The 12,240-nt window shown below is 39.1% G+C and overlaps 1 protein-coding gene across 2 annotated transcripts; it reads left to right on the top strand.

Annotated features, from left to right (window-relative positions):
* The first annotated feature begins 4,358 nt into the window (after window positions 1–4,358).
* On the top strand, window positions 4,359–11,405 carry LOC311122344 (GATA-binding factor 6-B-like). Of its 2 annotated transcripts, none has more exons than XM_084196718.1 (7): window positions 4,359–4,428; window positions 5,302–6,267; window positions 7,417–7,583; window positions 8,252–8,377; window positions 8,694–8,781; window positions 8,903–8,991; window positions 10,914–11,405. In XM_084196718.1, exons 2-7 carry the CDS (start codon window positions 5,358–5,360, stop codon window positions 11,076–11,078), a joined length of 1,545 nt encoding a protein of 514 aa, XP_084052844.1. In that variant the 5' UTR covers window positions 4,359–4,428; window positions 5,302–5,357; the 3' UTR covers window positions 11,079–11,405. The 2 variants fall into 2 exon arrangements, with proteins under 2 accessions (XP_084052844.1, XP_084052845.1); XM_084196719.1 differs by having other exon boundaries at window positions 4,367–4,424.
* The last annotated feature ends 835 nt before the right edge of the window (window positions 11,406–12,240 follow it).

Genomic DNA, 12,240 nt, shown 5'->3' with positions numbered 1-12,240 from the left:
ATAACAACCAATTATCAGCCATATTCAATATGTCAATTGAAATTAGATTGTATGTTTTGCTAAAGCATAATGTGAAAATATGTCGAGAACAATTATTTATTTGTATTGAGTCATGACATGACAATATTTTTACATTTCCCAGACGCTGTTATACAGAGTGACTTACAGGAGCAATTAGGGTTAAGTGCCTTGCACACCAACAGATTTTTCACCTAGTCGGCTAGGGGATTCGACCCAGCGACCTTTCGAGTTAACCATAATTAGCGGACATTGGTGGCGTCGTTTGGATTTAATCAAACCATGAGGTTTTCTCCTTTAATAACAATTAAATAGCATTCTGCTCTGAAATGATATTCTATTCATAACTTACTTCGAAATATATCCTACTGTATGTGGATCATCTTGATGGATGCCATGTACCATGTTCTATACATAGTTGTGTCATTCTTTTTGATTGAATTATCTCACTACCAGCATAATCTAAACTCTAAAAATGCTCGAGAAATTGTCCAGTAATTTCGAGACAGAGTACCTACATAGCTTATCTTTATCTTGTTTTTATCACCCATTTGTGAGATTAAATGGACACTCAAAAGGTAATGATAAAATGCTGTATTACATTTATCTAGTGGATAAAACAAAAGTGTATCTTATTGTTGTTATTACAATTGTTGTAATAGCACAATAATAATAATCATAATCATAATCATAATAATAATAATAATTTCAAGGTCTGTATTATCAAATGTAATATTGAAAAGATATCTAAAAAGTGATCGCATGGCGTTCTTGGCAACGATATGGGATTGAATAAGATTTCTACTTGCAATAAAAAAATAGTTTAAATTAAAATATTAACTGCAACATTTTCGTTCAATTTCCGAGCACAGAAAAACATCTCCACTTGATCTAATCAATCTATTGAGACGCAATCGAGACAGAGGTGAATAATTAAGTACATGTCTGAATGCTACAAGGTAGACATGTTTTACAAATCGCTGATTGTTCCCCATTCATCATAAACTCTCACCTTTGATGACACTATTCAATTACACCACAGACAAAGCAGACTTCCTTTACGCCTTCAACACCATTCTTGAATAGCATACATTATTAGTAACCTAAAGGCGTTGTGTCTGTATTAAACCAATCAAATCTGATACGAATTTAGCTGATATGTTATTATGCCAAATCAATGATAGTATAACTTTTACCATCACATGAATAGGCCTATCGAGTATTCAAAACATTAGGAACACCTTCCTAATATTGAGTTGCACGCCGTTTTCCCCTCAGAACAGCCTCAATTCGTCTGGGCATGGACTCTACAAGGTGTCGAAAGCATTCCACAGGGACCCATTTTGACTCCAATGCTTCCCACAGTTGTGTCAAGTTGGCTGGATGTCCTTTGGGTGGTGGACCATTGTTGATACACACGGGAAACTGTTGAGCGTGTAAAACCCAGCAGCGTTGCAGTTCTTGACAAATCCCGGTGCGCCTGGCTCTTACTACCATACCCCGTTCAAAGACACTTAAATCTCTTCACCCTCTGAATGGCACACATACACAATCCATGTCTCAATTGTCTCAAGGCTTTAAAATAATTATTTAACCTGTCTCCTACCCTTCATCTACACTGATTGAAGTGGATTTAACAAGTGACATCAATAAGGGATCATAGCTTTCACCTGGATTCACCAGTCTGTTTAATGGAAAGAGCAGGTGTTTCTAATGTTTTGTACCCTCAGTGTATACCCACTTTATAACTATAAAGCTAAAGCTGCATATCAAATGTTCTGTCTCTGGGGAAGCTGTGGCATTGAGAAAAACATTATTGGCCTACAACAAAACTACTGGGCCTATGCACCATGACGCTCTGTGAGAAGTGTAGGCTCTTTGGCCTGAGATGTTTAGTAGGTTTATGGATATACTGTACATTGGTGTAATGAAATGCAGTGCTCATTATTATTTAAATAATTGCATAATTCTTCTAATAGGCGAACATAGTTCCTTTACAATAGGAAACTCTGTCTTTCAATATAACATAAAGCGAGTAGTAGGAGATAATCATTATCAAGTCAGTACATACAGTATTAGGCAATGACACCTGAAGGCGATTATGCAATGAAACAGACACGTTATTGAGATATGACTGAAGATACGGCCATCTTGAAAATCAATAAAGAAATAAATCACAAAATAATTACATTTTATTATCATTACTAGTACTACCACTACTATTATTTTCAAAAGGTCTTGTTTTATTATTATTGTTATTCATATTATTATTGTTATGAATAATTATAATATTAATATTATAGGCTAGTCGAGGTCATTCGAATGTAGGCCCATCTAGGCCTAATAATGCCATTACAGTATAATAAACCTTAAATTATTCCACAGTGACAATCAATTATTCGTTTTAAATTGCCAAATTATATAGACTATTTATTGTTGATTGCAAACGGTCTTCCCCCAGTCTGCCCCTGCCTGAGCCTGTCCGTCCCTGGATAGTGTGAAGATAGAGGCTGAGACTGAGCGGCGTCCTGCCACCACCGGTGGCGATTCGTTACAGGTAGGCTAACTATCGGAGAGACACACTTCATGGCATCACAGCGAAAACACCTCATTCGTCAAGTCGAATTGGAACAGACAGTAAAACCATGATTATGTATTCTCGCACCTCCTTGACAACTGCCTGCCTCGGCCCCCCAATGTCCAACCGAGACAGTAGCGCCTGTTTACTCCATGTTCCACCATGTATTTGATAGGCTATATTGTGTCTTTTTCGCTTTGCTCTCAATTATTTATCAAAATAGCCTAGGCGATAGCTGTTTGTGCGATCCCTTTTACGCACGAGGACGCGTCAAATCTATGGCGCGTTAAACATATAGTCATAGTTCTGATATCTCTTTTGCAAGTATGCAGTTGCTTACACCTCTCTACAGACAACGTTTCTAAAAATGCTACCTAGGTTTAACCTTTGCAAAGCAACGAAAAGTGAAAGGAATGCAAAGACCAAAGTAAAAGAAGAATGGCCATTGTTTGAGCCCACTTTACAAGAGGAGTCAAACAGAGGATAGATCATGTTGCAATGGCTCGTGTCTCTCCTCTCTCTCAGTGCAACGAAATGGTGACCTACAATTTACCCTGAAACGCGTATCGCCTAACAGCGTTATCCAGACAAAATGTAAATAGAAAGAAATACCAGTTGAATTCTTCCCAGGTTGACTAACGACGGGCCTATTTGTTAACCCCTGGAAGGAGTACAGAAGACTTGTAAATGAATGGTTTAACTGACACCTCGACACTTTTGATAATTTCACTGAGCCAATGTATATTCCAACTGAATGAATAATCGCCAGTTCAAAGTAAATCTTCTCTGCAACAACAGATACGTGCTGAGAGTTTGTGCTTCTGAGGCTGACCCCATTTAATCACAAATTAAGGCGTCTCACTTAAATAAACTAACTGTGAATGGTCTTCCCTAACATAACGCCGAAATTGAGAATAAACAAACAAATAAACTAAATAAGGCCATTTTAAAATAGCTATACTCAGCGAGGTTTGTATTTTAGGGCCTTTTACTTTCTAATTATAATTATTTATATCATACAATGTTAGTTATTTTAAGTATGGTGCAGTTGATAGGCTATTAAATATTTCACTTTGTAAATTGAAAACGTTTTTCAATAGGATATTATTTTTAAACTCTGTATTCGATGCCAACAGTTTTGTAGATAGTTCTATAACATCTTGCATTATTACAATGTATTGCTTGCTAGAAATTGTAAACACATTCTGAAGAATGTTAGCCTAGGGAATACTTAATTTGTCTAACGTGTAGAATGATAGGCATACTATAATTTCTTAGCTTCTGATAGGTTAATAATGTTCATCACGATAGTCGTGGTTTGTACATCTAACTAATTTGTACGCAATATCCTTTGAAAACAGGCTTGATGTCAATTATGAAAAACCCCCTTTTTGCTCTAAATAAAACGCAGTTATTATCATATTTATTTGAATATCTTAACTATTCTGTGAGTAAACCAATGTGCACTGCCAAAACAAGCTTTTCTCTGCATATTTATCTGAATAAAGGAATTTCGATTTTATTTCAACAACAAAAAGTCCATAGCCTACTGTGAAACGTCTAATTGATTGCATTTACAGTTTGTGTCATTTTAGACACGATCAAGTCTTTCAAAGGCTAGCACCCCCAACAAGTTGAAATATTTGTTCAATTGAAATCCAATCAGAGAACGCCCTCAGATTCCAACTGCAGCCTCGAGAAGCGCCTCCTCTCTAAAAACCTCGTCACGCCCGCAGTAGGCTAACGCTTTCATTCCTATCTTCCCAGAGACCAGCTACGACCCACACACTATTGGAAACTTCAACGAGCGACCGATGGCACAGATCTAGTAGGTATGTGGTGAATATTCCTTCCTCTCCTCTTTTGTCTTCTATTTTTCAGTCCAGTCTTGGTAAAACATCTGGTTTCAGTGATCGTGCTCCTGGGTGCCAGCTGCGCAGAACCTAAATCATTTGGGGTATTGGTTTGTCACCCTTACCCTGCCTCTTGGGTCTTATCTGTTATGCGTCTTATCAAGCGGTTATCGCTTTGCTCCAAAGACATATTGCATTTTGTTCCTATCTGTAACGGTGTGTGTTTTTTGTAATTATGAAGAGGCTATCTGCAGAGGGGAGGACAGGGTTTTGACACGGATGGATTCAACTCCTCTGGTCAGAGCGCGCGCTGTGGTTAAATTTCTAATGGATTAATACCTTAGGTGGTAATGCCAAAAATGTCTTATCTATTAGTCTATAACCATAATATAGTTTTCATAATGAGGATCGAGTATTGTGTGTTAAGTAACCTAGCCTTTAGCCTGTCTATCATTTTGTATTATGTTCTCAAAATTACGCGAATACGTTTCAAAATGAAACCAAGCCCCACATCAAGGGCTATGTTGGGTTTGCATTGCGTAGTTTCCCATACCGTAAGCTATGGAATTGGTATGATATTGTTATCATGGTGGATGACATGTTTCTTGCAAATTAATAGTATCGCTTGAAAGATCATTCAAATGTAACTCTTTGGACCAAATCTTTGGGAATAATATTTGAGATCGTAATAAGATTTGATCACCTCATCTCATTGATCCTTTATGATACCAGACATAGTTACTGTCGAATTTCAATTGCACGACGCCCAAGGACCTGTTTAACAATTTACAATATGATAGACCCTTTTAGCCTACTTGATCTTGATAACAACTTATTCTCTCTCATTCCCAGGGCAGACAACATCCTCACGATTTTCTAGCCCTACGGTGTATGGAAAGGGATCCTGGATGGACCTGGGCGAAAACAGCTGGTCCATGGTCAAGCAAGAAGTGTCCAGCAGCCCAGGGTCACCGGCTGAACAGAGCTACTTACACGGCGGTCAGGACAGGAGGGACAGTCACGGCCGCGCGCACGACTCGGAGGGACTCAGGTCACCGCCGCCAACCGATCAACTTGACTTAGTGGGACACCGGCGCGCCGAGGGGCCAGGCAGATCATCTCTACACTCCTATGTTCACTTCGGACACGGACACCATAACAACAACAACACTGCCCTGCCCACCACCGAGGATATCACGCTGTTCACGGATTTAGACCAGGGCAACAAACTAATCATCTCTAGTGGAGCGCACCCACACCACAAGGGGGGCCTTATAGTCGACCCCAGCGACATGTATCAAACACTAGCCATCGCGGCGGCCCACCAGAGCCAGGCGGGGTACGACTCGCCCTCTGGGGGTTATATGCACTCCAACCCCAACTCTCCAGTGTATGTACCGAGCTCCCGGGTGGGACCCATGATATCCAGCCTCCCTTATTTGCAAGCCAGCGGGTCGTCTCAGCCCAGCCATGCGGTCACCAGCCATTCAGTCTGGTCGCAGTCTACTCCGGAGAGTCCCTCCTACAGCACCGGGAGTCCTCATACCTCCAACCGTTTCCACTACCCTCCAAGCCCGCCAATGAACAACGGAGCGCCCAGGGATAACGTCTACAGTAACCCGCTGAATGTGGGCAGCCGAGACCAGTACGGCCTCCCACGGCCCCTCAGTGGATCCTACGCCAGTCCCTACTCCCCGTATGTTGGACCGCAGCTATCCCAGTTGTCCTCGCCTTGGCCGGGAGGACCGTTCGATAACACCATGCTGCACACTTTGCAAAGCAGAGGTGCGCCCTTGACGATTCGAGGACCCAATGGAGGTAGGCTTTCTATTACAAAAATAATCGAAGAAATCTGCTTAATAATATGGACTTCAATTATGTGATAACTTTATTTCATACGTGCTAATATGATATCTATCGAATAGCTGTTGATTACCAACGTTTAACTCATGGTACAATAATTGAAATAACCATTTAAAAAATGTCAGTTACGAGGGCATGGGTGTAACAAGTGACGATAATTTACGATTACAAGTGTTTAGTCCTAAGGTCCCAATAAATTCAAATTCAATTGGTTTAAGGAAATTATCGCAGGTAAAATACATGTTTTATTGTAATGGTAAGACATGCTAAATAGCTTCCATTTTAGAATAGCAAGTTAATTAGGCTATAATTAGGCCTACACTCTTAGAAAAAAAGGTTCTGGATAGAATCAAAAAGGGTTCTATACTTGCTTCATATATGGCAAACCTAAAGGTTGGTAGAACCCCAATTTTGGTTCAGTGAAGAAGAACCTCCTGGGGTTCTAATCAAATAACCCTACAAAATGATTCTATATAGACCCTTTAGGGGTGTCATAAATGAAGCAAGCAATATAACCCTTTTTGGTTCTATCCAGAACCTTTTTTCTAAGAGTGTAGGCTATATATTAGTCAAGTAGGCTATTATCAATTCATTATTATTATATTATTTGGTGCATGAATGAAAGTTTAGGCCTATCCCTGATATCGAATGTTTTATAACGACTTCTATGCCTATCATATTTTTATATTTTCATTGGTGTAACTAAAATAAATACATTGTTGATTACACCCTCTGACTGCACATATACAACTAGTATGGAAACATTTTGAGTTCCTTAAAGTAACTTAATGCATTAGACATAGATAAAATAGCTAAAGTACAGTCAAAGGTGCAGTCTCTAAAGTACAGTCAAAAGTGCCTTCTCCTTGTGTATTGAATGTATAAATGTAATATGCTATCACATATGCCTAGAATATACCTCATTTCGAAAAGAATGGTGAATAATCATTAAAACATTTTTTTTTTTAAATAACCAATATACAATAACATATTTCATGACAGGTGCTCAATTAAGCCTAAGAAAAATCTGGGCTATTTTATGCCCAAGCACCTCTCTGAAGTGTAATGTAAGTGATTGGTGTGTTGCCTATCTGTTTCCCGAAGATATTCTCGACGACCTCGGAGAGAGCAGGGAATGCGTCAACTGCGGCTCCATCTCCACGCCGCTTTGGAGACGCGATGGCACGGGCCACTTTCTCTGCAACGCTTGCGGCCTGTACAGCAAAATGAATGGACTCAGCCGGCCATTAATTAAACCACAGAAGCGGATGGTAAGCAGAACACGCTCAGGGGACTACTTAACCACTCAATTTCCTGTCTATTTATTTAAAGCAATGGCTTAAAGTTATCACCTAAGATCTCTATACTCCTTATGGTGATTTTTTGGACAAACAATTCGCTTAAACGGTAGACCATTTTATTGCACCCTCCGTTTGGCCAGCGTTCATATATTAACAAGGTCATTCTGGCTTTCATATAGGCAATTTAGTCATGGTCAACAAGTGTAAAGAGGCTACGTGAGGAAATAAATTACTTTTCAGACACACATTCTCCTGGCGCCATTACGCACTTATTACCCACACTAACAAACGACTGATGCCTTTTTTCCACGAACTCCCTGACAATGAAATTCATGGTATTAAGCTGAACTTAACTGTCAGTTAAATGGATGACATGAATACGACCAATATTATTGTTAGGAAATTAGTGCAGATAACAGAAATAGTCATAAGAGAGGAGAATCCATGCCCTTCATATCCAATGATGAATTAAAGTGCTTGGATCACAGCCAAAGATTCCATTAGTCAGGTAGCCTAGCCTAGCCTCAGACTTCTCTCTATTTCACGTTTACAGCACGCGCTCACCTTTGCTTAATCGTAGCTTCATATCTTTATGTTCCAGGGTGTTTATCGTTGTTTGTATATTGCCTTTTTCCCAGTCATCATCCCGGCGAATCGGCCTCTCCTGCGCCAACTGTCAGACGAGCACAACCACCTTGTGGCGCAGAAACGCAGAGGGAGAACCGGTCTGCAACGCATGTGGGCTCTACACAAAATTACATGGAGTAAGACACAATCTTTACATTATGTCATAACTTACCCCTTTTTATTAACTTAATGTTCGACGACATATGCAGACAATATTGTAACTGGCACGTGCCTAATTACCGTGCGAAATTGTCCAATGAATATGGAGAGCAATATTAAACATGATCAGTTTATTCAGTGTGCCTAATAAATTATATTTATTATTAATAACGTTTATATTTAAAGAACAATTGACATGTTTTCATACATTGACAAAACGTGTAACCAAAAAACATGACAGAAAACGCCGTCCAACGATATCATGACAGACTAATGTAGTCGTTATTTTTGCAGGTACCTCGGCCGCTCGCCATGAAGAAAGAGGGAATTCAGACGAGGAAAAGAAAACCTAAAACTTTGAACAAAACCAAGGGATCCTCTGGTAAGCAATGGCTATTTTAACACCTCATGCACAGGACTCTCTCTCTCTCTCTCTCTCTGTTGTAGAATTGAAATACTTCGCTTTTATGGTTAATATATATTTTTTAATCATTTTACCACAGGAAATAGTAATTCAGTCGCCATGACTCCGACGTCGACATCTTCTTCCAACTCTGAAGACTGCTCGAAGAACAGCTCTCCAAACACGCAGGTGCCAGGGTTAATAAGATCGATCCATATTTTGATTTAGCATATTCGATTTGAAAACTAATATTCAGGTGTTATACAAACTGACTCAAGGTCGTTTACAAGTGAGATTCTACTGTTGTCCCCTGCTCGGATATGTCTTGTGTAACAAATTATGCACGGCTAAATTATTCCCACAAATTTCAGTTAGCGTCAAATATAGGTCCACGGTTTTGGTAGAATAGACCCACATTTACTTTCAAACGAAAAAATATCTAAAATATGATTTCACCGTTTTATTTATTGCTCGAATTGGTATTATTTTGAATGAATATTGTTGACAAATGTAGGAGCAGGCAGGCTAATAATACACCTTCATCTGATATCTTCGTGATAGCAATAATATTGGCCTGATAATATTGGATTCAAAAGTATTGAGTCATACAGTATGTGGGATGTAGCCTATTGTATCTGGTGTCTTCGGAGGTATTTAAAGGCTGTCTCTACTGGGTTCTGGGAAATGGTCTGCATTTTTCAGAGATGATGCTCTTCGGAATTGTGTCCTAAAACATAGTTTCTGATTTGTTCCAAATAAAACAATATTATAGGCCTACTTAAAGTACATTTTATTAAAGACATTTGTCTGTTCATATCATTTGATAAATGGGCCGGTCTGCTATAATAATGTGAAGATTCACTGCAAATACGCCTATACACTGAGTGTACAAAACATTATGAACATCTGCTCTTTCCATGACATAGACTGACCAGGTGAAAGCTGATGTCACTTGTTAAATCCAATTCAATCAGTGTAGATGAAGGGGATAAGACAGGTTAAATAATGATTTTTGAAGCCTTGAGACAATTGAGACATGAATTGTGTATGTGTGCTATTCAGAGGGTAAATGGGCAAGACAAATTATTTAAGTGCCTTTGAATGGGGTATGGTAGTAGGCGCTGGGCGCACCGGTTTGTGTCAAGAACTGCAACACTGCTGGGTTTTTCCATGGTCAACAGTTTACTGTGTGTATCAACAATGGTCCACCACCCATTGAGGCTGTTCTGAGGGCAAAACTCAATATTAGGAAGGTGTTCTTAATGTTTTGTACACTCAGTGTATATCCATCTTAGCAGTTACAAATGCAGATGTATCATTGATAGGCTTCTGGAAGCCCTGGCTGTGACTATAGAAAACCCATGGATAATAGTAGGGTCGTTCCACCGATTCAGTGCCTTTTAAGAAATGTAACTTGGTCAAAAAAAGTTTGATTTCACCTAATTGTAACATTCTGTCATAAAGAGCACATGTTCAACTTAATAAAACATACATTTTCCCATCTCAAGAGGTAATGTAAAAAAAAGACTATGGTAAGTGAATATTAAGTGCCAAATAAAGTAACAGGGTTGACGTAACATGGTTGATGATTTCATCTTAAATCAGCCATATATCACCTTGTGACAGGAGGAATGGAAGCTTGTTGTGTGAAACAAGGAGCGGCAATTGAATGCAAGCTTAAAAATTAAAATTGCTAAAACATTTCTAGCTTTTCTATCTATGGGTAAGAGGGTTGACGTGTTATGCTCGACCCGCTCAGTTTTCTACCACAAAACACCAGAACATTTCCAAAAAGAGTAAAATCAGCTCACTGGCTTTTACCCTATTGACTATTAGATATTCAATGTTTCTTATTCAAATTTTTTAAGACTAGTTTCACCATATTTTAAAACGAGTGTTCAGTTCACGTAACAGGGTTCACGTAATTTATTGAATTATACATGTGGTCTATATTTAAGGGTACTTCATGTAATATACCATGGTTTTAAAATGCAATATTGGTGCACAATTTCTAATTAAAATATCAAAGGGACACAAAAGGCACTTATTTTGTGGAAAGATACAGTCATTTGTTTTGAATCTGTGACTAACATTTCTCTGTCCTATTCCAGGTCCAGTCCTCTGTCCTGAGTGGCCCAGTGGAGGGCTCAGGCGGCTCTGCCATCGTGAAGTACCCAGGCCAGGATGGTCTCTACACAAGTGTGGGCCTCACCCAGTCTTCAGATATAGCCGGCTCCGTCAGGGGAGAGCCCTGGTGCCCCATGGCTCTTGCCTGAGTCACCGAGCTGGGGATGGAACCCACCACACTAGCCTCTCTCTCTGGATGTCCTGCTGCTGCTGCGTGATGGAAATATTTAGTGGCTCGATGGTTCTGGGTCTGTTTCCTACTTCCCAGCTAACAACAGTTGAACAGAGACAGCCTTTACCCCCCTCCACACCCATGCAAGTTTGAAATGTCCGTGGAATATTTGGGATTGATTTCCAGAATTATATGAGAAAACCTTAGTGCCTTAACACAAAGGGAAATATATGAGAGGAGGCCAGTTGATGCATTCTTGTAACTCTGCTGTTCGGATGCTTTCCGGACCGACCGGCTGTGCACTCAACATTCTCTCTCTCTCTCTCTCTCTCTCTCTCTCTCTCTCTCTCTCTCTCTCTCTCTCTCTCTCTCTCTCTCTCTCTCTCTCTCTCTCTCTCTCTCTCTCTCTCTCTCTCTCTCTCTCTCTCTCTCATATATGGAGGTGGATAAAATGTTCTTTGTTGTCTGAAATCAAGAAACCTGTACATAATGTTTGGATTCCCCCACTCAAGACAAAAGCGGTTAATTGGATATTAATGGTTGAGAAAAGCACTATCCATGCATACAAAGGACATTTTGATCATTTTTTTTGCAACTGGAATCAAGCTATCAAGTTACCAAAACAACCTTCCTGAATCAAGAGAAAGTATTTATTAATCTTCCATTGTTGAAAATATGACTATGATTGTTAAATAAAGATATGGATATAGAGTAGAACTGAAACAAAAAACATTTCTTATGTCTTCGTTTTTTAATATACTTTTGTATTTCTTTCTCTCTTGTTGAGTTAGTAGTTGTTAACAGTGATCGTAAATCTGCACGTTTTTCCACTGATAGCTCTTACTGTATCTGACTGAAACTCTTGGTTTTAAACAGGGTATCAAAGACTGTGACATCCTATGTCGGTCAGTTTTTGTTTTTAATTATTTACTCAATTCGCAAATAATCAAATCCTACAGATTAAATTAAAATACTTTTCACTTTATGGTACTATTTTTTAAAGAAATTGGTAGAAGTGTTTTTTTTTTAGGCGTTGATAAAAAAGACAGAACGTGTTCGAAAAATCCTTGACACGTACAACAGCTAGCTAAGTACTGTTTGAACAAATGGCACCCACAATCATTTTATAGATACATATT

This window comes from Coregonus lavaretus, assembly GCF_964263955.1.
Source record: "Coregonus lavaretus genome assembly, contig: HAP1_SCAFFOLD_5381, whole genome shotgun sequence".
Classification (NCBI taxonomy): domain Eukaryota; kingdom Metazoa; phylum Chordata; class Actinopteri; order Salmoniformes; family Salmonidae; genus Coregonus; species Coregonus lavaretus.
The sequence above is the reverse complement of the archived record's forward strand: the minus strand, read 5'-3'. Positions and strand labels throughout refer to the sequence as shown.